Raw genomic sequence first — 26,810 nt, 5'->3', positions numbered from 1 at the left:
CAGGTCGAAACGTCGGCATAAAATAAATAAATATGGTTTTGTTTATTTATGTTGTTCTTTGCTGACCGCACCCCCCGACACACTTCTCCAATCATAAATCTACGGTCAACTATCTACACCTCATCATAACACATTATATTATATTTGTTATTTTTACAAGTTAATTATTTATTTTTTTTATAATGGTAGTACTCTTTATTTACCCATTAGCTTGGTTCACCTTTCTGGCTCATTTGTTCTGAGCTATCTGCTGATTTGCGCTGTATAAAGCTAATATGCTAACCTCTGAGCTGTCCGCAATAGTTCTGATGTTTATCTAAGAATCCTGTACAGCCTTTTCTTTCTTCAAGCAAAACATGAGCAACCAAAGAATGCGCGTTCCTCGTTTTCATCTTAGAAGCCACATGTAGAGCCTGATGATTCATTATCTATCTTGAAATAGGTTCATACCCAGTAAGTAATTGTAAACCAACCCATGTTTCTGGGTAATCAATGGTAATATGTTATAAATCAGGCAGTGGCTTTATCTTACAGAAGATTCCAATGTCTGCCTACTGTCAAGAGTATAACATCTTTCTTGTGCTACTACTACTATCGTCCTGTGAGTATCCAGCTCTTCTCGTCTTTGTTGGAACATGTGATTATGTTCCTCCACCATAAGGTCAATTGGAGGCATATCAGTGGGGAACATTTGAGCTAAACACTTCTTTCATGAACATTAAGAACCTAGCAGATATGTAATTGCATAAGGAAGGCTTCTGTTCAGATTGTGCTGTATAGAAAAGTGCAGAAATGAGTTGTAACCTACCCACTGCTTAGGAACACCCGTGTTGTGTAACAGGCAGGGTAGGGTGATCAATAAATTAATTAATTATTGCTTTATAGAATAGCATGTAAAGACTACACTAGCCAGAGCCTTCTTCAACTTTCCCTGGCAGGTCACAGAATGTAATATGAAATGTGAATTGGCTTTATTAAAAGCTAAGCAGAAAATTACCAGTGACCAGGATCTCACTCCATTTTGACCATAATATTTTCTTTTTCTATTTTTGCAGGAAACTGGGGAAAAGTTAACGGCAAGTATATATTTACCGCAACAAGGCCGTTTAGTTGTTGGAAGAGAAGATGGATCGATTGTTATTGTTCCTGCTACTCAAACTGTTATGCTACAGCTACTACATGGTAGTCATCAACAGTATGATGGTATAATGTACATTTATTATAATTTAGTTTTTTATTTTGTGTACTAGCGTTGCCCTATTATTTCTTTTATGTTAAATTTGGATTATACATTCCTCTTTCATAGATATGAGTACATGAGCAAGTGATTAACTGGATAATATTTGAACTTGTTATGGAAAGACAAAAGATCCAATCACTTAAAAAAAAACAACTTGACATGAAGTATCGGTTTGAAGGCTGTTGTACACGTATTGGCGACTCTTGTTTCCCATTAATAACATAATATTTATTCATTCCACTTTGTTTCAATAAAAAACATGGAGAGCAGATTGCTGCAAAGTACAACAGATTTTTTCAGGGTTGAATATTATGATTCCAGTACATTTTTCCAAAATTCAATCATTGAAAGCCGAACAGGCATTTGTATGATCCTGTTTCATCTCTAATAACTCCCTGTCTCCAGTCCTTTTTCAATAAGTATTGTTTATTATTAAAATTCTAACATGTGTCACTCTTGACCAAGCTAGGAGCTATATCTTCCCCGTATTAAAAATTAATAAGAAAACCTCAAGGATTTCTAGTTTAAGTAAATAACTATCTCTATATAAGTAATTTAAAAAAAAAAATGTTTCAAGGTAAGATAAGGCTAACTGTTATCATGGGGTATTGGGGACAAAACAGGGAGCCAATATTAGTATTAATTATTTTTGGTGTCACGATCTTGAAATGGTCAGGTATTATATTAGTATTAGTAACAATACCTGCACTTTATAGAAATGTTATCAATTTCTATACAATTATTTGTACTATAATTATAAGTATTTATACATTTGTGTATGACATTATTTGTCTCAGTGTAAATCTGAAGTTTATATTTTGGTTTATACTTATATTTTGCCATATTAATTCTATTAATTTACTCTTTTGTTTTTTTAATAAAATAGTTTGATAATATAATAATATAATGTTGTATAATTAAAATATAATATTTTGAGTATTAATTGTAAGTTTATTTACGGTGAACTTCAGAGATGTTTTAAGTACCTATTGGGTCATTACAGCACTGAGTGTTAAGTGATTACAAAAAAGTGATATAAAATATAAGCTATAGTAAAAAAGCAAGAGAACTAATAAATGAGCAATTACAGGATATGGTCAAATCTTAAAATTTTTTTTACTATCCGGTATAAAATGTGTGCTTACAACTGCTGTGAAGTTATAATATTATAAAATGAACAATTTTGATATTTTTGTTTTAGACTGGCCTCCGCACCAAACCTTAATTGGTCATACTGGTCGTGTAAACTGTCTTTGTTATCCATACCATGTTCACCCTCGGTATGATAAATCACATCTCGTTAGTGGAGCTGTAGATTTTGCAGTTTGTCTATGGGATTTATATGCTGGAACTCTTCTCCATAGATTTTGTGTTCATGCTGGAGAGATCACACAACTTCTTGTCCCTCCAAATAATTGTAGTGTATGTAATGAATTTTTTTTTTTTTTTATTTAAAAATTCACAGCTGTAAATACTAACAATTTGTAAATGGAATGGCTCAAGATCAGCAGGAAAAAAGAAAAATGGCATGCTTAGCATGGAGAAAAAGAAAATGATCGATTGAAATTAGAAATTCTAATCTACACGAATCTTTCAGAAATGGGATTTATTATATTAACAATACGTATATTTTTCTTGATTTATGTTGCCATGATAACAACCTGCAAGGAGCAACATTACAATGTACTGATGTTAAAAGCTGGTTTGATTCCAGCCTGTGAAGGATAACAATTGTTTGATCATAGCTAAAATTGTTTTTGTTTCATCCTCAAATTAAAGACAAGCAGATTTTTTGTCTGTTAGGACCTAACTAGAGGAGTAATTTTTTTTTTTCATTTCTGCTACTACTCCTTGTGATATCCCTTGAAGCTGTTAGTAGATTACTTATTGTTAAAAATGGACTTTGAGTTTAGATAATTTTATTTTTAGTTTATTATATTCTTAAAAGAAATAAAGGTGGAGAGAAAAAATATAATTAATAGATTATTTATATTTTTCAGACACGGGTGCAGAAATGTATTTGTTCTGTTGCTAGTGATCACTCTGTAACACTTTTGAGTTTAACGGAGAGAAAGTGTGTGGTATTAGCTTCAAGGCATCTTTTTCCTGTTGTCAATATTAAATGGAGGCCACTTGATGATTTTATGATTGTTGGGTGTTCTGATTCTACAGTGTATGTTTGGCAAATGGAAACAGGTTTGTATGAAATTTTTCTGTTTATTTCAAATCATTTAATCTAATTAAAAACAATTTTATTCAATCTTCCTCGAAAAGAAAGGTTCTCCGAATATATTTTCTAACCCCTCTTTGATCTTTTTTCTCTTATTAAGCTGGTAAAAAATCATTTTAGGTGTTATTATGTTTTACTTTCATCTGTTTTCACTCTAGGTCATCTTGATAGAGTTTTGCATGGAATAAATGCAGAAGAGGTTCTGTATGCATGTGATGAAAATACTAGTTCATCTATTTCTGGTGAATCTGGGTTAGCAAATCCAGCAGTTCATTTTTTCAGAGGACTAAGACACAGAAATATTTCTGCCATCAGACATGCAACACAGGTTTATTTATGATTATTTCATATTCTTAAGATTCATTTTTAGCTATTCAATATTATAATATTTTAAGTTTCTAAAATCATTCATTTTGAGTAATAGTGCTTATTCCTTTTATTCCTATTTGTATACCTAAGCTGAAAATATTTATATTTTTTTAATTTAATCATCTTCCAGTCATTATATATATTAAAAAAAAATAGAATTATAAGTTTCTAATGTAATATATTTCCCTTTATTGTTTGATAGTCGTTAACTTTAATAAAATTATTTTATCATTATGTTATTTTATTTATTTATTTTTCACACAGATAGTTTGATAATGAATGTTCATTTTGTTTATTCTTTTGTTTGTATATATTTTAAGAGAGTTTTTTTTATTTATTTATTTTTTTTATTCATTTATTTATTTTATTTTATTCTAGTATGTATGATATCATTCATCACTATTACCTATTGCCCACAACCGTATGGCAGATCGTAATATCTATCAATAAATAAAAAGTATTAAAATAAAAAAACTTTAATAAAAACACAAATTAATTTTTTCCTAAACTCTTAACATATTACTATCATTACCTCTCTGGCATTTCGGCCCTTAGGTCATTATGAAGGAGACAAATTTAAATTTTCATCTTATTAACATATAATGCAACTCGCACTTAACAATGATATTTCTTCTAACATAACTTACAATTGATATATAAGAAGATGGTCAGGGTTGCGGTCAAAAGTGAAACAAAAATAGTTTACAACTATTTATTTTCCAACGTTTCGCCCCACTTTGCAGGGCTTCATCAGGGCTGTCCAAATGAATAAGTTGAACAGACTTGAACTGTTGAACTAAGTTGAACTTTGTCTGTTCAACTTATTCATTTGGACAGCCCTGATGAAGCCCTGCAAAGTGAGGCGAAACGTTGGAAAATAAATAGTTGTAAACAATTTTTGTTTCACTTTTGACCGCAACCCTGACCATCTTCTTATATATCAATTTCTACGGTCAACTATATATACATATATACCTTACAATTGATTTGTCGCATTCACTAAAATAATTTTTTTCATTACATTTTAATTGCCCTAGTCAACAATCTTTAAAACAAAAATATTTATCAAATGATATCATAGCAATTTCCTTTAAAACCCAAACCTTGATTCAAATGGATCATTTATTGTCAGTAGTGTTCAGTATTAACAGTTTTACTTGACTTTAGCATATCAATTATAAATCTTACCTTTCTGATCCCATAAAACATTGTCTTTCATCTATATTTTAGGTTTTTTTTTACTCAAACATGAACTGAAAACAGGTGTTTTTAGCTGATACATTGAGATATAAGTAACATGTTTTGGAACTAAAATGTAATTGTACATATATATTTTTAAAATATTTTCAACTAAATATAATAGCTTTTTTTATCATTTGTTTTTGTCCTTATTAATTTACTAACAGTTCTAAATCTTTGAAAATCAAATTATTGTTACAGCGAGGATTACACCAGTTACAGCAGCTAAGTCACCACAATCACCACGATGGAGGAGATCAGCCAAAACCAAGAGCTTTCCCTTTAATGATCCAAGGCCTTAGAACTAATCCAAAGGATCCAGAGAGCCACATCCTATGTTTTGATATTGAAGCTTTAATAGGTATGTACATTTTGTTTTAGAATTGTTATGTTTATAAAAAAAACTGTTAAGGCTCTACTGATTGTTAAAATGCGTATGGCTAATCTTTCTAATATTTCTCAATTTTTATATGAATGAAATTATTTCAATTATCTAAGAAATATTTTTTTTTTTATGGCATTTATCTTTATAAGATCTAATTGTTACAACCAGCATTATTTTTTGGTATGGAAGTATTCTTTAACTTTTTGATATGATGTAGCTATTCGTATAAAGTTCAGAATTTACAAGTTTTTTCTGCTGAAACTGAACTAACATTACCATTTTTTAGTGCACCAATATGTGTTATTTCAGCTGTTGTATTACCATTGAACATACAGAAAAGTAGAAGGTGGAAAGGTGTCTTAATCCAATCTGGTTTCTCCCTCTCTCCCTCCTCTCCCCCACTGCATTGTAACTCTAGTTTGCCAATTTTCAATATACAAATTTACTACATACATTTCTTTACTTACAGTAATTGTTAACCAAGTTAAAACTTATCATACATTCAAAGTAGATTTCTCTTATAATTTAAAGGTAAAGAATCATAATTGTATGAAGATCATGAGTAGCTTTAACTCCAGCCACAAGAATTAATAATATTATACAATATTAAAGATGAAACTTTATTAGCAAAAATTAAGTTACAAAAAAATTATGCTTTATTAATCACAAATATAGAAAACTTCCATACCTTTGAATCAAATTATTATCATATCCTTGGCTCTAATTTTTTTCTTTACTCATTTTTTATTTTTGTTTTTTTTACAAAGTGGTAAATCACTTAAAACAACTTATGAATATTAATAGATGGTTATAATCTTTCATTTCTTCGTTAACCCTCTGCCAGGCATGCCAAATTGAGTTAGACTACCCAGCATGCAGCAGTATTAACACTACACCATGGAGTATGAAATAAAATGCCAGTTCTGTTGTTTTAAATTTTGTTTTCATTATTTAGACCTTTGATAAAATATATACATCGTAATTCACAAATACAGAATCTTGCATAATGGTTACATTTCAGTGATTATTTGTTATATTAATTAATTAATGCTTTACATTTGATTTATCTTATTTGTTTGCTTCTTCATTGAATGGTTGTAATTCATTAATGTCTGTATCCTAAACCTCAACTGAAAAATAATCTGTGCATGAACTTCATGCATTCTTGATTAAAACCGAAAATCATATAATTTTTAAAATGATAATTTTCTCTACGAACATTTAATTATACCTTTCTATTATTACAATAGTTAAGATATTTTTTTAATTATTTATTACCTTTCTGCCTTGCCATCTGACAGTATGGGCGTAGGCATGATTAACATGGCATACATACTAAATTTTGTATGCTAATGCTACCAATAATGATGATTTCTATTCCTCATCTTCAACATCCATTTTCTTCTTCATGTTGTCCTCTGTCTTCTGCTGGGTCTCTTCAGTCAGGAGGCCTCCCAGGAGCAGGCCTTCTTCTCAGTTGATCAACCTGCACAAAATCCTTGTAGTGCAGGCAGTATAGGCATCACTTTAGTAACCTCATGTCTGCAACGGTGCCAGCTTGATTCTAGCCTGGGTAGGTTTACTTTTATTTCATAGCAGTCCCATGGAATAAAAACTTAACTATCCCACTCTAATTAAAATAGGTTATTTACCTCTAGCTGAATTTCTGTATGTCAGAAATGACTTTTAGTTTAGCCCTCTTAGCCTCAAAGACACTCCAGTTCATAATAATATACTTAGCTGTATTCAGAACTCCAACTGGAGCACAAGAGATCTATATCCTTTCTGAGGTTCTATAGTTTACTTCTGAAACCCCTATATTCTATAGAAATAGTGAGACCTAGTAGTCCAGAAGAACTATTCTTAACATCTGAGCATGTTTGGACAGTAGGAAAGTTGTCAAGTTTCCTTAAGATGGTACCTATCATGGATCTCACCTACTGCTGGTTAGTTACATATTAGTGACCGCAGAGCTGTTTGCTGCATTGTCACTAACCTGTGCTGCTGGAGTGAGAGGTTCCGAAGTCACATAGGGGACAAGTATATGCACCAGGATATCAGGTACCAGGTATCAGTTCTTTGTATGTAGTCATTGTTGTTAGGTATCTGGGGACCCAAATGGAGCAAGGTTGGAAACCTGTCCTTCTTGCCCTAGTAAAAATATATTAAAGTGCTAAATCAAATAAACAATAATTTCTATCAGTTTAATACCATTTACATTACTTATATAATTTATTTTTCAATTTTACATTTTATTGTAGTGTGCCCATAGCAGTGCACATGCATGTGCTATTTTGGCCTAGCTTATTTTTCATTGGTTTTAATATTACATAATTGTATTTTGGTTATTCTAGTTGAATTGTTGAGTGAAGAATATAGTGCAATGTCACCAGGAACTCTCGAATCTCATGGTTTGATCAATGCTTTAGAGTATCAGAAGGTAGCAGCACTTACGCAATCAGCTTCTCCTGATGCTCAAAAGAAAATTGCAGGTGTGTTTGGAGTAATTTTCATTCTTTTGTTCATTAAAACCTTATTTGAACCTATTATCAATCTGTATTTGATCAAAAATTAATTTAGATTTTAAATCTTTATATTTAGTTGGTGTATCATGATGCTTGGACTAATTTGTCATACCAATTATGGATATGGCTATATGTTTATGTATGTAACAGATTAAGTTTGAATGAGGAAATCTATTGAATTTTAAATTAAATTAGTTGAAATGTTAGATTAATATAGCTTGTTTCAGTTTTTGAAAAATCATAAAAAGAATAAATTATCAAATTGTTATTATTCTTAGCGTGATAGAATCACTATTGCATTCTCAAAATAATTGAAGAAAATTTTTTGCTGTCAATATGTTAGTTATAATTCAGTTCCAAATATCTAAATAATTTCTTTAATGTTTTTGGTCTGTATAAATCATTTAAATGGCACAAATAAGATTTAATAGGGGCATATCTGACAAAAAAAAAACTATTTTATTTTGTTTTTGATGTATTCCATAGATTGAACTGTTGACATAATAATTTGTGACTACCCTACTAACTTTGGAACAGTGTAGGGTAACCCCAACAGAGAAAGTAACGCCAGTCTACGATACCATCTTTGGAAAAAATGAATTGAAAATAAAATCAAAACTTTTTTTGTCAGATGTGCTCCTTTTAAAATAAAGCAGTGATTTGTTCTTCTGTTTATTTTTTTATTTTAAGAGTTTAAAAACATCACTGTACTAGTTTAAATTATAATTATTTATTGTATATATTTTAAATAGTTCCATCATAGTTCATCATTAACTTTATATAGAATAACTTATATATTTTCTATAAAAATTTACTTCCTTTAATAGTAGTAGTAAATGAAATGCAAAAGTGAGTACTCTTCTTTTAATATTTTATAAGAATAATTGTATTCGTTATTAAACAAAGTTTAACTACTATATTATATTAAGTATAAATTTTGGTTGTGTTATCTGTGTCATGTACTTTTTTTTTTGGATTTTAACATGCATACATAGATTTCTTTGGAAAAGTGAAGAATAAGGCTGGAGATATGGAAAGAATGCTCAAAGAAAAAGATAAACATGGTATCAATTTTTTTTTACCCTACAGGAATAGTATAAGATATTTTATATCAAGTTGAGCACAGGTATTATTTTAATAATTGGGATATGGTCCGGATGCAGTAAACAAAAAAAAAAGAAAGTGACAACTATTTTAATGAATCAACATTTCGCCCCACATTGCAGGGCTTTGTCAGGGCTAAAAAAGATACAAAAACTTAACATGAGTAAAAAAAATAAATGGAAAATTACAAGGGTGTAAAATGAAACTTAAAAATAAATAAGAAAAATAAACAATGAATGAAAACGGAAATAGTAACAGATAAAAAGAAGAAATATGATTTGAATTTGGTCTACTACTAAACTTAGGTCTACTACTAACTAATCTTCCTTGTTTAAGTGTAATAATTTGTTTCATATACATCAACAATAACGTTTCGGGAAAATCTCCCATCTTCAGGTTGCTGATAACAATTATTTTAAATATAAAGTATAATTATCTCCTTATTTTGTCATTAGTGGTAATATTGAATATTATTGTTGTCATTTAATAAATAAAAAAAAACTTTTTTTATTATGAACAGTTATGTATTTTTAAGGAGAATAATTACCTTCTTAAGGTAATTATTCTCCTTAAAAATGCATAACAAGTTTGGTCTATTTCCTGTAGCAGTTCTGCTCCTAACTACTTCTTCTTCATCCTGGTTCTCATTGATAATAGAGCCGAGGTAAGAAAAGCTTCTTACCACTTCGAAATTATAGGGGCCCATTACAAGGCCACTCTGCCTCTGGTCCAGAGGCTTCTTACCCAATCTTGGTTTTTTCCCCATTAATATGCAGGTCCATCCTTTTTGCTTCGACATCCATCGCTTCGGAAACAGTCCTAATGCTCTGCAGGGATTTACCGATGATGATGACGTCGTCTGCATAGGCCAGAACTTGGGTCATCTTTGTGAATACTGTTCCTTCCTGATTTATTTCTGCTCTATTTATGATTGCTTGTAGTGCGATATTAAACAGGAGAGGAGCTATTGGGTCACCCTGTCTTAGGCCACATTCCACTTCAAAATGCTCTGATAATCCACAGGATTTTACTTGCCAGGTTGTGCTCACCATTGTGCATTTTACTAATTGGGTGAGTTTACTAGGAAGTCCCAGTTCATGCATAGCCACTATGAGCTCATTCCTTACGATTGTATCATAGGCAAAATCAATGAAAGTTGTCTGCTGATGTTCCTTCATCTTCTCAGAGATTTGCCTCAGGGCAAAGATTTGATCAATAGTAGACCTATTGGGCCGGAACCCACCTTGATAATCACCCAGTTTCTGTTCAACATACGGAAGGAGCCTATTATATAGGGATATGGAAAAAATTGTTTATGCAGTGTTAAGCAAACTAATCCCTCGATAGTTGCTGCAAATCGTTGAATCTCCCTTTTTCTTGTATATAGGCACTACTACCGCCTCATTCCACTCCTTGGGTATGGTTTCCTCTTCCCATATCTGAGCTATTAGGTCCTGTAGTTCCCTAGCAATTTTGTGATGCCCTGCTTTAAACAATTCTGCTGGGAATCCATCATTACCGGGTGATTTATTATTTTTAAGTTTAGACAAGATGTCTTCGATATCATCTACATCAGGTAGAATGGCTTCTAAATCTTTATCATTAAAACCCACTGGTGATCGTACACAGTCTTCCAGACAATTCTCTGCTTCTCTTGGGTTAATAAGCTCTTGAAATATTGCAGCCACGTTTCTTGCACTTCTTCTAGCATTAGTATGTTGCCATGGTCATCTTTGATTAGGTTGGCTCTCCTGATCGGTTCGCACTTGATGTTATTCATCATTTTGTAGAACTTGCGGGACTTGTTACGGTGGGTAGGGGTTCAAAAGGAACTTTTACTAGCCCAGCCGTGAAAAGAAAAGAATTTTGTTATTTTTGTATTTTTAAATAAGTAAACATAATAAAAGGAACAAAAAATATACAAACTAGAAAAAAAAAAAGAAAGCTTAACACTATTACAAAATAAAATTAATTGAACAAAAGAAAAAAAAAGTCTTATATCACCGGTGATTGGTGGGGCCTCGGTTGTGGTTGTTCTGAGTGGATATTCTCGTGGAAGTAGACCGACAAAAGGGACGTACGTCTGCCCGCCTTGTCCTCTTGGAGGATGAGTCGAAGAAGTCCGCCCGCCGTGGCTAAGATGATTTAGCTGGCTAAGATGGCCAGAATGCTGGCAACTACGAGTGCGTAGTGAGGAGAAAATGGAGAAGATATGTGTATGCAGTGAGACGTTAAGAAGTTGTCTGTTTATTTTTCAGTATGAAAAACAACAGAGAGTAGTTGCTTTCTGTTTGCGACTTAATAAAAATCACATGTTCCAATTATAGATTTGTGAACCATATATTGGCCACAACAGGACTCATTTCTACTTCTTGAGTTTTCTATTCCCTCAATATGTTTCCTTAATGCTTCCCTCTTTTTGCTTCTTACTAATTTCTTCATGTGTATCCTGGCATCTTTGTACTCCTTGTAAATGAGTCATGTCTTTCGACTAATCCAGCTTAATCTTTTTTCATTCCGCTTCTGGATTGCCTGTACACATTCATCGTCAAATCAATAGTTACGAGGATGTCTTGTTTTTTCTCCAAACACTTCTTTAGCAGTCTGGCCCAATGCTACCTTGATATACCTCCACTTGCTTTCACTTGTCGCTATAGCTTCACCAACTGTTCAGCTTATGACTATCTCATGAAACTTGTCAGAAAACTTAGTTAGCATTTCTTCTGTCTTTAGACCTTCTGTGTTCCACTGCTCGTATTGGATTTGTTGTTTTTTTGCAGTACATTTTATTCTTTGGTATGGTTTTATCATAATGAGGTAATGATCAGTGTTATCATATCCCCTATACGATCTTATATCATTTATACAGTTAAAGTTTTTGGAGGATACCAGTACGTGATCAATTTGACTTGCTGTGATGCCATCCGGAGAGTGCCATGTTTCTTTATGGACATTTTTATGAGGGAACATTGTGCTCATAACAGCCATTGATTTCGATGTTGCAAAGCTTACCATTCTGTACCCATTGTCATTAGTTCTACGGTGTAAGCGATGAACTCCTATGGTGGGTCTTAGCTCCGTTTCCTTACCAACCTGTGCATTAAAGTCTCCCAACACTATTTTCATATCCTAACTGGGACAAGTGCTATATGCTTCTTTCAATTGCTCATAAAAAATATCTTTCTCCTCTTCATCCTTCTCTTCTGTAGGACCATGAACACATATCAAACTAATGTTCCGGAAATGGCCTGTAATGTGTGGTTTACATAGCCTTTTGTTAATTGGTTGGAAATTGAGGATTAAGGATTTTATTTGATTCGCGACCATAAATGCAACTCCAAATTCATGCTTATTTTCGCTTCCACTATATAGCGTTATGAAATTCTTGCTCTTTATATCACCTTTTCCAGTCCATCTCATCTCCTGTATTGCCAAGATGTCCAAAGAGGCCTTCTGTGACAAATCAGTTAGCTCTTTGGGACGTTTCAAGTTCCTATTTTATATGTCCATTTCCCAGGTTCATGTCGTTGCCGTGAATCAATGCTACATCCGAGGCTTTGTTGAGTTTTCATAACAATATGGTTTTTACAATACATGGGGAGTCAGCCCATGAATTAACCCTCCTCCTTTATCCAGGCTTGGGACTGCCAATGGCCCTAGCATAGCTATTTTCATTGGCAGAGTTGTCATTTATTATTTACCTCATTTTAATATTTTTCTACACTGTTTACTTTAAAATTATTTTCAAGTGTAACATACTTAATTGCCATCCCTACTCCTCTCAATACAAATGGTTCACTCTGACTTTGACTTCTGTCAAAACAGGTATGAATTCTGTCTTGTTAACTTTCTTTCTTTTTTCTTGATTTTATTCTTATCCCCCTTTTCATCTCTTTTTTTGTACTTTCTTTACATTTCTTCTTTTTATCGGTTACTATTTATCTTTTCATTTATTGTTTATATACCTTTTATTTTTACGTTTCATTTTATACCCTTGTGATTTTGCATTTATTTTTTTTTACTTATGTTAAATGTTTCTATCTTTTTTAGCCCTGACTTTGTATTTTTGTAATTTGTATTTTTTTTTCTTTTTACATCTGTTTATTTGTACTTTCTTTAATATTTCTTCTCTTATCTATCTGTTACTATTACCCTTTTCATTTACTATTTACAACCTTTAATTTTTCTTATTATATCTTACTTTTTTACATTTTATACCCCTGTTATTTTACACTTATGTTTTTTCTCTTTTTTTCCTTTTTGTAACTATAGTGTTTGTATCTTTTTTAGCCCTGACGAAGCCCTGGAACGTGGGACAAAACGTTGGCTCATTAAAATAGTTGTCGCTATTTGAGTTTTTTTTTACCGCACCCAGACCATATTACATTTATTAATAATGCACATGGTCAATCAGCGATCTTCTAGGCATTATTTTAATTTGTTGTGGGATTAATTTTCTTTGGCTTTGGAAAATTATAAACATTTATAATTTTTGGTGATTATTTAGTAGGATATTAGAAATCAATATCTGCATTGGAATATTTTAATGAGTTGCTATTATTGTCATATTTGCCTAAAAAATGCTAACATATCAATTTACAAATGTTTTATACTATATTTAGATGATTGTCCTTATATGAATTAGAAAAATATGATCTGGATTGCTTTCAAGGAAAACAATTAGAAATAGTTTCAACTATTTATTAATAGCCAACATTTCGACCCACCCTACAGGTCTTCATCGGTTATTGTGATTTGTCAATAAGTACAGGTTGAATAAAAAAAGATATTTAGCTTTGCTTATTCAACTTGTATCCCTCCATCAATCACAACAGCCTTGATGAAGGGGCTGAATGTCGAAAAGTTGGCTGTTAATAAATAGTTGAAACGATTTATTTTTTTATTTTTTTTGACAGTAACCCCGATCATCTTCTTTTAATATCAATGTTTTATTTCCACAAAAGTTTTTTCTTAGAAATGTCTACTGAAGACTTCTTTTTTAGCTGTCAAAAGGTATCTTTGATTGTTGATTTGTGTAGAAATTTGATTATTTCTTTGAAAAGTCATTAACCTTTAAATAAAAATATTTTGTCAGAGGTATATTTTTGGCTTCACGTACACCATTGTTAGACAATATTTGATAGAGTTTGAGCTAAGAATACCAAAATCCATTATTGTACTCTTGTCCAGTTTTTATAGAGAGTTTTGCATCTATTCCCTAGCTTTTACTGATGATGGTTCTAATACCATTGGTAGTACTAGTACAATTTTGTGGTAGTATACACATTGGAGGCACTATTGTGAGGCATAATTTGGTGGAGAAAAAAAAAAAATGATCACAGAAGTATCTCAAATTTTCCTTAATTTATTGAGGTGATGTCATGAGTTTGAACCCATTTTTGTACTGAATACAAACACTTTTGGTCTACATGGTTTTGCTTAGAAATATAGTGCATTGAGAATTTGTTAAAAAAGGTGGGTTGAGCAGATTTTAAGACTAATTGCCACATTTAAACATGATATTGAAAATTGTGAAAGGATATTATTTAAGTACGGGTATTGCATTAATGGTATTGCACTATATACTTGTGTGTTTTATTACTCTTCCATTTAAAAACAGTGCTGTATTAAAAATGTAAAATGTGTCATTAGAATGTATCTTTGTCATTTTTGTTTGTAAATTTTCTTTGAATTTTAATATTTAGAAGTTCAGTTAACTATTAGGCTTTCTCATAAACTACTAGTTTTAACAGGTGTTTGTTGTAAAATAAAAAGCCCTACTGGGTAAACAGAAAAGATGGCACAATTTTTTTTTTTTGTAGATTCCTTCAATTTATGTTGTAAAACTCATTATAAATTAAGTACATACATTTAGTAGATCTAGATCATTTAATAAAAGATAGTTAGAGCTTAGAGTAACTTTTAATTCTGCTGGGATGATGGATAGCAATAATAATGTAAGGTTGTGTCAGGTATATGCAAAGTTCTATCACAGATCACTTATTCTGTGGATAGAATAAGTAAAAATAAAGAAGCTAGACTCCAAGAAAGTAAAGCTAGATTGAGTAAAATTAATAAACTCTTTATTATTCTACTCATATGATAGTATCTTGGAACAAGTACTAAAACAATTTGGAAGAAATCATTCTTTACTAAGAAATTTTTGGATTCAAAGAAGACATTTATATGTTTAGATGTATATGTAAACATATATAGGGTCTCTACTGAACAATTCTGTAGTAAACATTTGTTGCAAATGAAGAATGTATTACTTAAGTGGATAATGACTGATAATATTATTAGTGATATTGAAAAGATAAAAGAAAATTGGTGGAAATGTAATTATTTTGTATAAATCATGAAATGTGTAGTTTACACGATTAGCTTCTGTTATTTAGGAACTGCTTGCAAGGTTAAATCAATGTGCTTCCTTATTTTTATTTTATTCTATCAAAGAGCTTTAAAAAAATATATAATAATAACAATATCAAGTTTGATATACAATTCTGTAAATACCACTTTTTTATTTTGTTATTTTTTTAAATTTAGTTAGTATAATTATTATTTTTATAACATAGGTATTCTAGCAAAAATGAAAGAAGGAGCTGAAAATGTTCAAACGAAAATTCAGGCAAAAGCAGAAAGTGTTGGGTTTAAACCGATCTCAGCAGATAATAATAAAGGTAAGCTAAATTTATTTGATTTGATTTTTTTTTTTTCAGTTGGTTCTACAGACCTTGTATCTACAAGGTCAAGATTCATTAGCTGCTTCAACAAGGTCTCTTTGGCTGCCCAAGTAGAGGCATCCTTATGGATTGCTTTGAGGCACATGTCCTGCCCATCTTAACCTTGCCTTCATATCATGAGATACTGACTGGCCATTCTCTGCAAGCAGTTCAGTGTTAGTTCTCCTCCATGTGTTAAAGCTCTGATCTCATATCGCCCCTGTAATTGCATGGTGGACTTTCCTTTAAAATCTCTCAATTCTGCTTTCTAGGGTGTCTGTTATAGTCCAGGTCTCACAGCCATATGTCAGAGCTGGCTTTATCATGCTATTTTACACCCTTAGTTTCAGGAACTAATTTCATTATTATTTGGACATAAAGTTCTGTTCAAAACAAAACAATATATTATAAACTCCTTATTTTCCCATAAAACACAGTTTGGTTGTTCAGACTGATATACAACATTAAAAGCTTATTTTTCAAATTATTCCTTTTATAATTATTATTATTATAACTGTTTAAATAACAGAATCTTAAACTTTATAAAGCTTAATAAAAGACTTCTCTATATTGCCATATCCTCAGTTGACAATGCCCCAGACCTGAGTCTGAGTGGTGATTGATTACATAGCCAACTTAAAATTCAAAATTAAAGAAATTCATTATCTTTTTATACATTGTTTTGTACTTATTTCTTTGATTGTTTTGTTATTTATAAATTAGGGTACTATGGAAACATTTTATTGGTCACCAATTTGTATCATATTTGTATTTATCATTATATTAAAGGTTACTATGGTAACACTGACACAATAAATACATCTGACTACATGTTTTTATTATTTATATATTAATACATGAAATGATAAAATAAAATTGCAAATTAGTAATTTAAATTTATTCCAGATATATTTGAATAAAGGAAAAAACATAAGTTATGTATATAAGAAATTTAATTTGTTATATAAACAAACTTAACTTAAAATTTAAAGAAGATATAATAAAAATTTCAAATTACATTTAAACTTTTTGTAATTGCCATAAAACAATTGGTTGTTGAGATCTTGATTTAAGTTCACTCCTGGTTGAGAAACTTCTTTCTTATAATTGTTCATAACTGCTTTTAATTTGCCTTTAAATATTTTTTGTTGAAACATTATTACCCAAAAATAATTTTTTGATCATGATCACAATTAAAAAAGTTGACTGTTTAATTATATTGTCTATATTATCGTATTTGACATTTAGTTATGTGAATCCTCAGAAATAACTGAATATTTAAAACAAATTAACTTTTTCTACCCAGACTCTGTACGCCTGGGTGAATTCTCAGAAAGAACTTACTTGATCTCTTCTTCTAATGCCTGATATTGGTTAAAAATATAAACCAATAAGTCTTTTTTTTCTTTTTAACTGTCACTTGGTTGTCTCATTATGTTTAAAATAATGAATTGACAGCAAAATAATTGTTAATTAGTTTTAAATTTTCAAAAACTTAATCCATTTTTTAGACATAAAATAATACGTTTTAAAAGTTCTCACTGATGTTATTTATCATCAATTACTTATGCACAGTGATTGGTGTTTGTTCTATTTAGACTGTACTGTTCCAATCTCTTAATAAAAATCATTTTAATATTTAAATTTATAACAAAAACATTCATTCCACATACAAATGACAAAATAAATGTTATTTATCAACATAATGCATTAATATGCTGTTTAAAACATCTAAGAATCCTACATTTCATAAGAAACATATTATTATATATCACATCAATGTCAAGAAACATATTATTATTATGTGCAAATTATAAATCAAATTTACAGAATAAAAAAGTGATTTCTGAACTTATATTAGCCATAACGTGGTAAGAAGCAAAAAATTATAATTTATAAATCATAAATAATTCTTAATTTAGACTTATTAAATTAACTATAACATTTTACATATAAGAAATAACATTTTCTTTTGTCATAAAAAAAAACAATGTTTTCGCCATACTTTTTGTAATTTTCTTAATATTCACTTTTAATTGTTCAATTTCCATTATCTCTGTTCTATTCATTGTAACAGTTAACACTTGTTGATTTTATTTGACAAGAGATGTAAAATATCATTACAATATATCTAATATAATTTCCATCTCCCTATCTCATATTTTTTTTTTATTTTTTGTTATTATTATCATCTTAACTTTACAACCTCGTTGTATAGTAAATGGTATACAAAATTTGGCTAAGTTTTTTATTTTTAAATCTTGTTTATTCTGTTCTTCTTTTAGTATTTATTAAACTTGATTAATCTTTCATCACATTTAACCATGATTCATTAGTTACAGTGCTTAACAATTAAGAAAATTATTGCTTACTCTATGAAATGATATCACATTCATTTAATGATTCAATGGTTAATGATTTTTTAGTAACTTCAGAAGGTAGTAGTGGTCTTCGAGCAAGGGTCTGTGAAGCAAATCTAACAATGGAAATGGGGCAACTTCTTCTTTCTCTATTGCATGCATGGGGTCTGGATCCTGACTTGGACCGTCTTTGTGAAACAAAATTGGGTCTGTTAAGGCCTATGGTTCCTGTATCTTTTGGTGTCATTTCCAAGGCAGGCAAGTATATTATGTTATAATAAAAATCACTTTTTATAATATCTTGCATAAAACTGATGTAGATAGAGATATATGTTAATATTAAAGAAGCTTTACCTGGTGTTCCTAGTGTATAGAAAGTTATTTTTAAAAAAGGGACTTAGGTTTGGACCGGAGTCTATGGATTCTTATGGGTGCTACTTTCATAAAAAAATTTACATTTTCTAAGAATTATAATAGATAAATAATAGATTGAAGAACACTTGATAGATAATAATAAATAATAGATTGAAGAACACTTGATAGATAATAATAAATAATAGATTGAGGAACAAGAGCCAACTCTAGTGTGTTGATCAGAAGCATAACCCAGTTCAAACACTTATACCTACTAGGTCAGTGGTTCCCAAGCTTTTTTTTGCTGTGGCACCCTTCTTGAGCTAAAAAAATTTAGTGGCATCCTTGTGCAGCAAAATCAAAATTATCCTTATAACAGTTGAATATGTAGGATGAAAACCAGTTTAAAGCAAATGCTAGAATATACTGTATATTTGCTATTTTAATTTTTTTTTATTCTATTCTATAAACTTGCTATTTACTAATAAAATTCATCCTAATATATTTTAATACATATAATAATTCATTTCAAAAGTAAATCATCTATAAATTGCAAATAATTATTAACCAATGATTAAAATACAAATTTAAAACCTTTCTATTCTTATTCATCAATAATGTGAGGAGAAGATAATTGGAGAAAGGGAGGGGAGGTGGTGCAATTGGTAGGTATTAACAAAAATAAGTGTCACTTATTTTATTTGTGCCGATATTTTGGCCTAAATGTTATGTCTTCATCAGAGCTAAAAAACAAAAATGATATAATAACCATAACCATAAATAAAATAATAAAAAAAACAGAAACAGTATAACAAGAAAATTATAAAGATTGCAAGTAATACTATAAGAAGGTAATTTATAATTCAGGCATAGTAAGAATTGATCTAAAAGATATGTATTAAAATATTATTAATGAAGAAATAAAATTAATTAACAAATAAAAATACTATGTATGAAAAATAAAACAGTACTTTATGTAAATAATGTAAGAATTAAATTAGCATAATTTAAAATGTGTAAGGAAATGACAAAAATGACACAGTGAGAAACATTAAAATATGTTGGTAAAAATTTACAAAATAAAAAAGTGATATCTGAACTTATATTTGTCAAAACGTGGTAAGAAGCAAAAACTATAAGAGGCGATGAGCAGAAGCAAATAACATATGTAAGGAACATAAAAAAGATAAGAATTGTGACAGGGATGAGAAGAAAGAAGCAGAAAATTAAATTTACCTAAGAGACTAACTTGACTTGATGTAGATGTTGGTGCAGCTTTTAAAATCTCGTTATAGCCAAACAGAAGTTGATTTTTGATGACGTATTTAACAAAGTATAAGTATCAGTCTAAATTAAAGAAATAAAGTAGAGGATAAGATTAAAATCTTATTAAATAAACAACAGAATAACTAATGGATAAATGAATAATTACTAAGTAAAGAGTCAAGCTATAGATAGAGAGAGAAAGTAAAGTTTATGTTTATTTATGTTGGGTGATGTGGTTTTTTAGGTTTTTGTTCCGCCAATATAAGAGGAATTACAGTTAGGAGTAGATTAAACCTTCCTAGCTACATATGTATGTATAGTTGGCCGTAAAAATTGATATATAGGGAGATGGTCAGGGTTGCGGTCAATAGTGAAACAAAAATAGTTTACAACTATTTATACAAATAGTTGTAAACTATTTTTGTTTCACTATTGACCGCAACCCTGACCATCTCCCGATATATTTTCCTAGCTACACAAGTCATATTATTATAATTAATGAAATAATGATCTAAATGTTTATAACATTTTCATATTTTCATTTATATGTATAATATAAAGCCTATGTTCTAAACAATTCACATTTTTTTTAATACTTTTTTTTTCTAGGGTATATGAGCCTTCAGCTTCCAACATGGCAGTTGTGGAAAGAAGTAAAACCAGAAACACAGACTGCTCTTGCTTCTGATCTACCTAAGGAATTGCTTAAACTTGAAGCGCTTACTAGACAGTTCACAGCTCAATATCATTGGGAACTGAGCACAAGCATAACTACTAACCATCTTCTGGCTATAATTGCCATTGCAAATACACTCATGTCCATGAACAATGCCTCATTTGTTGCAGAGCAAGAGCGTAGCAGAAAACTCATGAGGTCAGATTTTGTTAAGTTTCCTTTAAACATCTTCTCGAAACATCCTTTTCAATTTTGTGTCATTAACCAATAGGAATTGGAGTGTAGTGTTCAGAGGTGTGTGGGACTCATATTTATATACAGGGTATCTCAGTATACATGCTTAACTCCTAAATCTCTATAATTTTTGGAATTTTGATTTGATTTTCGGTGGGTTTAAAATTTTATAACCTTTCTCCAAAGCACATAACACTGGAATTCCCAATGGGATAGGGTAATTTTATTTACGGATTCTGATTGTAAATCATATTTTAAGACAAATTCATATGGGAAACTTGTTTTATTCAAAGCACCCTTAAGTCCTAAATCTGAAAAAAAAAAAAAAAAATTATGTTTTTGATGATTTTCACATGAACAGTCGAAATAAAAATAAAATAAAACCTATAGAACAAAAATGTTTCAGTATTTAATTCACCTTAAGAACCCGTCATCATAAATGAGGAATTTTTTTATTGAGGTATTATAGTCTTATAACTGAGGTATTATTATAGGCAGTCATTTTAGTCTTTTCGGCCGATTGAAGAAACTCAGAGAATACTAACCTGGCCAGGTATGTAGGAGTAAACAGAAACAAAAATATATTTAAAAAATGATCTGATATATACATATATATGAAATTATCAACACCAAATGTTTCACCATTTTCATGAGACCTCAGAAGCCAGCCAAAACAAATTAAATAAACATTAGTTTTCATTGTAGTGCTTTTATTTTTCTTAAGATTTAAACCATTCTACTATTTGAAAATGATTAAAATAAAATAAAAATTGTCTTTTAGAAATATAGTAATTAAATTTAAAGTTTTTATAAGATACCTATGTTCTAATTAAAAAAAAAAAAAAAAAAATGGAAATTACAAATCAACATTGACAAAACTAAAGCGGTTATTTTCAATAAATGTCAAATGCGCTCTCCAAGTAATTGTTTAAGGGTATGTCAGTTATAAATATAGTATTAAGTGATATAATATAAATATATACTATATAAATAGTATTATATACATTTATATAAGTAATACTATAAATAGTATTATACTATAAAATAAGTAAGTAATAATATAGTATTAAGTAAAATAAATATACACTCACTCACGTACATGAATTATTAAATATATGCATTATTATTTTATATTTTTTTTTAGACAAAGTACTACAAGAACATGGGCTACTGAAGAATCAGTTCCAGATGAAACAGTGTCAGCTCAAATAAAACAAGGTTGGTCTCTTTTGGCCACTCTTCATTGTGTTCTTTTGACTGATAAAGTTACTGGAAGAGGCTCTAAAACATTTAAAAGAGCACAAGTTGAAATGTTGGCAACTAGGTGGCAACATCATTGTCTGGAGGTATTATTTTGATTGAGTTTTAAAACTTTTTTTTAAATTAAAACTTCTAGGATCTTATTTTACCTGATTTTAATTAATTTTGCTTATTCATCCAATTATCTAAAAAAAATAATAGATATGGTTAGTAAGCTACAATGACCCTAATTAGTAATGAGCTAATTAGTAAGACTACTGATCCTGTTTTAGATAAAAATTTATTAGTAGTTCAGATTTATTGATTTCGAACTTCTTTTCTTAAATTTGCATGGTCAGAACTTTCTTTTCCTGTCTCTTAAAGGACAATTTAGTTCCCCTCTTGTTTTATTAACTATTCTTTTTGTGCAGTTAATATTTCACTTCTTTTGTTTTCATTTTCATTTCTGTTGTTTATTTTATGGAATTTGCACTGTACATTCCCTGTCGAAGAAATTCTTCCAGTTTCTTAGCAATATTTGTTGAGTAATACTATTCATTCTAACCCTTTTCTTGGCAAATAGTGAATCAAAAATAAAATATTTTCTCTTTTTTTTAAAAAAAAAAAAAAAAAAAAAAAAAAAAAAAAAAAATGGTATAGCTTCATTTTTTTTTTTTTTTTTGGGAGGTCCCCTGGGAAAAGCCCTTTTTTTTTTTTTTTTTTTAAAAAAAAAAAAAAAAAAAAAAAAAAAAAAAAAAATGGTATAGCTTCATTTCTTTAGATTTTATGGAAGCTGCCCTTGGAATAGCCCTTACTAGTTTATTGTTTTTAAAATGAAATTTGCCATCAGTTTTTGTACTAGATTGGTTCTATATGGGATATAAACAACAAGAGCAATATATGTTTAAATTGAAAAATAAGAAAATTTATTAAAACAGAGCTGCGAACTTGACCTAATTTTTCAGCTTTAGGAACTTTCCTTAGATTTCTATTAAAATTAATTTAATTTTAATTTTTCGTATTATAGCAAGAGTTTCTCGTCAGAACAATGGTACCGGTACCACCTGTTAGGTAAGGATTGGAACTATTGATTTTTTTTATCAAAACATTCCTTGATGTTAAGTGATTTGAACATTAGACAAGGTGATAGTTCCACCCATGTCTTGGTGCCAAGAATAGTGTAAATATTCTTTGACATAGTTTACTTTTTTTGAAAAATTTTCATTTTTGTATTCTTAATCCCTGTTACTTTCTTTCACAACCTTCATCTCTTAATTTAGGGTTCTATTTTTTTTTATTAAATATATTTCATAGAACTAGCAGTTTTATTAAGCCTAATTCATATATATCCTTTAATGAAGTGGAATAGCAAAAATACTGAATGATGGTTTTTTAATTGATCTATGTCAGGGTTTTCCAAGCGTTTTAGCGTACAAGCCACATTAACTTCCAGATCAGAGGCCTATGTAATCATACCAATAGACTCTTATTATTCATTGGAGTAAAACTGTTCAATTTCATTATATTGGTAATTGCATGTTAAATGAAAACATGTACTAATTACCTGGATATGTGCTAAAGACCTATCAGGTCTTTTTACAGCATGCAGCATGCGTAAAATAAAGAAATCCTAAAAATTAACTGAGGGTGAATGATGGTAAGAGGTGGGAGTATCTGTGATCTCTACTGCTCCATAAATCAAAAATAGTTAAAACAATTGGTCATTGTTATAATCTAGGAGGGCCTGACAGGTGGTAAGCATCTGAGTATTAAGGGTTGAGTTTGGCCTATGGTTTGTAGACCTCTAATCTATAAAATTTGAAAGGTGGAGCTTTTTCTATTTAACTTTCAATTTATGCTTTACATTTTAGGTAAGAGAAGCTGCTCAAGCTCTACTTTTAGCCGAGTTGGGAAGGCTTGGCACTAAAGGAAGGAAGGCCTTAGTTGACTATTGGGCTCAGTATTTACCTCAGTACAGCACACCTGCTGAACAACCCCCTCCTACTCCATCTGTTCCAGTTATTCAGGTAAAACTTCAAATTGAATTCTTTTTAATATAACTAAAAGATGAGTCGAGTCCTGAAAATTACAATCACACATTAATAAATTGGATAGGTGATTGTCATGATATTATTTCAATTGACCTCTGGCTTTCATTGAGTGCAGCTGTGTCATAGCTAGAAAACTATTTTTATTTATTTTTCCTTATTTTCTTTTTTCTGTTATATCTGATGAAATTAGGATATGAAATAAATCATTTGCCCTTTTCATTCCAAAATCTATAATGCTCCTTCAATCCGAAGAAATATTAAGTTAAAGTTTTTTACTGAATAAATTAAGATTCATTGTCTTCTTAAATTGCTGTTGTGTTCAGCAATAGAAATTAAAAATTACTGGAATGCATTTTTGTACATAAGAGATTTGTAAAATAAAAAAGTTAATATGTGCTATACAAATGAAATTCTTTAAAAAATAATGAAATTTTTCTAAAAAGCTGACTTAACTATTAAGCATACTGTGATGAATTATCTCAATTTATTCTGTAATATACCTCTACTATTTGTATGGATATAAAGGTTATTGAGCAAGGACATTTTTTCTAAAAGTTTGAAAACAGTAATACTGTTAAGACTGATAAAAAAAAATTGTGTGTTAGTCATGATTTAAAGAAAAGATAAACGTTTTTTTACTCATCTGTTTGAAAGCCCACTTCAAATGGTTTTATCAAAGATAAATTATACTTGTTTGTCTAGCTTACTGTGCTGCAATTTGAAATCACCTAACTTTAATATTTTTTTAGTTATTAATTCCTATTCAACTAAAATGAGGTTTGCAATAGGTGCATAATAACTTTGAACTTTTTTGTTTCTCTTAAAGTCTGCTATCATCCACCCCCCAAAAAAAAATAAATAAATAAAAAATAATTCTTTCTCACACACTTTTTGGTAAATCTGGGGCCAGATCTAGACCAATTCAGTAAAGAAAACTTTCCCTTCATTCATATGAAATGGATAAATACGTATATGTCTTTTTAGAAGTGGAATATCTTTATCCCAGCAAGGAGTTAAGGAAAACATTCACAAATAAATTATTATTTATACAATGAAAACTATAACTTTATACCAATGGCAATTTTTTGTTTTCTATTATTTTCTCTTTATCTCTGTTTAGAATATCCATTAAAAATAAACACATGTACAGTACGTCTAAAATGAGTTTGCCACTGCACACACTTCTCCCTCCTTTATCCACAGGTAAATTCATCTTAGATGTACTATACTTCATTAAAATTTCTTTTTTGTGATCTTGGAACCCAAAATCATCATTAAAACTGCTTGTAACAAATTAAGTTTAGGCTAAAATCATACTTTTGTGTACTCAGTATATGGTTTCTAATATAAATACTTCTAAATCACTTGAGTAATTCTTGTCCTGTCTCTACATTTGTTATTATTTTTATCAGAAATTAAAAACAGTAAATATTATTCTAAAATACCTATTTATACAATAAGTATAAATACTTATTACTTTATGACACATATTTTAAATGAAAATATAGCTTTAAATTTATGAATTAACATTTTAACTATTTCTGTTAATTTTACCATTAAAGTAGAAGGTTCTTGGTCTGTTCTATTACTATCCTATAGATAGTAAATCTCTATATACTTCCCTTAGATAAAACTCATTTGTTTCTGAATAAATTATCAAAAATCAATAGTAGATAAATCTCTGAAAGTTTTACTAAGCAACATAAATATGACTAGTCAGATACAAAATGTAGCATAAAAAATGTTTATCTTTTCTTTTTTTCTTAATATTCAGGGCACTCAGTCTGAAGGCCAAGCACCAATAGTCCATGAAGAAGATGAATTTGATGATGAAGATCCAACTGAAGGTTTGTGGAGTTGAAATAATTTATTATTTATAGTCAGCAACACTTGTGAAGGCAGATTAGCTGGATATGGTGGGGGATGGTGTGGCTGGCCTAGGCCTAATGGCTTGGATTCAGGGCTTATAGATTTGGTAACACTTATCTCCTGTCTACATTTTACCATCTGGCTTCACGAACCTCGTTGACTATAGTTAATTTCATTGTGAGATAACATGCTATTATATATTAAAATTTTCTATTTTTTTTTAGAATTATACCTAAGGAAACCATCATCTCTAAATGAAATAAAACGTAAGCAAACAACCGCAGTTGTACTTCTGGGAGTTATTGGTGCAGAATTTGGACAAGACGTCGGTGAGCGAAGAGGACCAGAACAAAGACGAAAATCTTCTATAATTGATGGATTTGGGATAGGCAACAATAACTTAGCTCGTCTTACAAGTATGATTTATTATTACTATTATTTTTTTCAGTTTCAGTTTGGCCCTTTTCACACTTGGCATCTCTGTGAATACATGACAGATACCCAGATATTGTCAATTTGAGAGAGGGAGGGGTAGGAGAGAGGAGATTAGTTGAAAAAAAGGAAATAAGAAGGAAAATATATAAAATTAATTTGAAAATAAAAAAAATTAAATTAAATAATAATAGATAAGCAATAAATGGTGAAGAGAGGATAGAGCAATGATACAGTGAAGGGTTTAAGATAAACTCACCTGGTCCGCATCCAAAAATTGTCGAAGGTAAGTCATGCAGAAGAAAGCAACTGATTTGATCTCCATCAGAAGTTGGTTGAGCTCTCTCATCGCTTAACAGAGTATAGATAGGTAGACAGAGGTCCTGACTCCAGTTAGGATGGGGAAGAATCGAGTGATTTTATTTTCTAATCTCTTACAAAACAGAAACATAAAAACAAATAACTTCATAAAAAAAAATCAAAAATTTTTTTGCTACCACTGCTATGAGAAG

At 30.0% G+C, this 26,810-nt stretch overlaps 1 protein-coding gene across 2 annotated transcripts in view; it reads left to right on the top strand.

Moving 5' to 3' along the window:
* Rbcn-3B (WD repeat-containing protein Rbcn-3B) overlaps window positions 1–26,810 on the top strand; it is a gene marked incomplete at its 3' end in the record, with an annotated part of 47,982 nt that overhangs the window by 8,773 nt on the left and 12,399 nt on the right. The window contains 14 exon segments of one of the 2 annotated variants that reach the window (XM_014419744.2): window positions 1,056–1,203; window positions 2,442–2,662; window positions 3,241–3,436; window positions 3,629–3,798; window positions 5,280–5,439; window positions 7,818–7,955; window positions 8,984–9,052; window positions 15,671–15,775; window positions 18,244–18,435; window positions 20,407–20,671; window positions 21,852–22,053; window positions 23,818–23,973; window positions 25,772–25,844; window positions 26,091–26,282. In XM_014419744.2, the coding sequence (XP_014275230.1) occupies window positions 1,056–1,203; window positions 2,442–2,662; window positions 3,241–3,436; window positions 3,629–3,798; window positions 5,280–5,439; window positions 7,818–7,955; window positions 8,984–9,052; window positions 15,671–15,775; window positions 18,244–18,435; window positions 20,407–20,671; window positions 21,852–22,053; window positions 23,818–23,973; window positions 25,772–25,844; window positions 26,091–26,282 (2,287 nt within the window). 2 annotated transcript variants of the gene reach the window in all.

Source organism: Halyomorpha halys, unplaced genomic scaffold, assembly GCF_000696795.3.
Source record: "Halyomorpha halys isolate HHAL.00 unplaced genomic scaffold, Hhal_1.1 Scaffold251.1, whole genome shotgun sequence".
Lineage (NCBI taxonomy): Eukaryota > Metazoa > Arthropoda > Insecta > Hemiptera > Pentatomidae > Halyomorpha > Halyomorpha halys.
The sequence above is the reverse complement of the archived record's forward strand: the minus strand, read 5'-3'. Positions and strand labels throughout refer to the sequence as shown.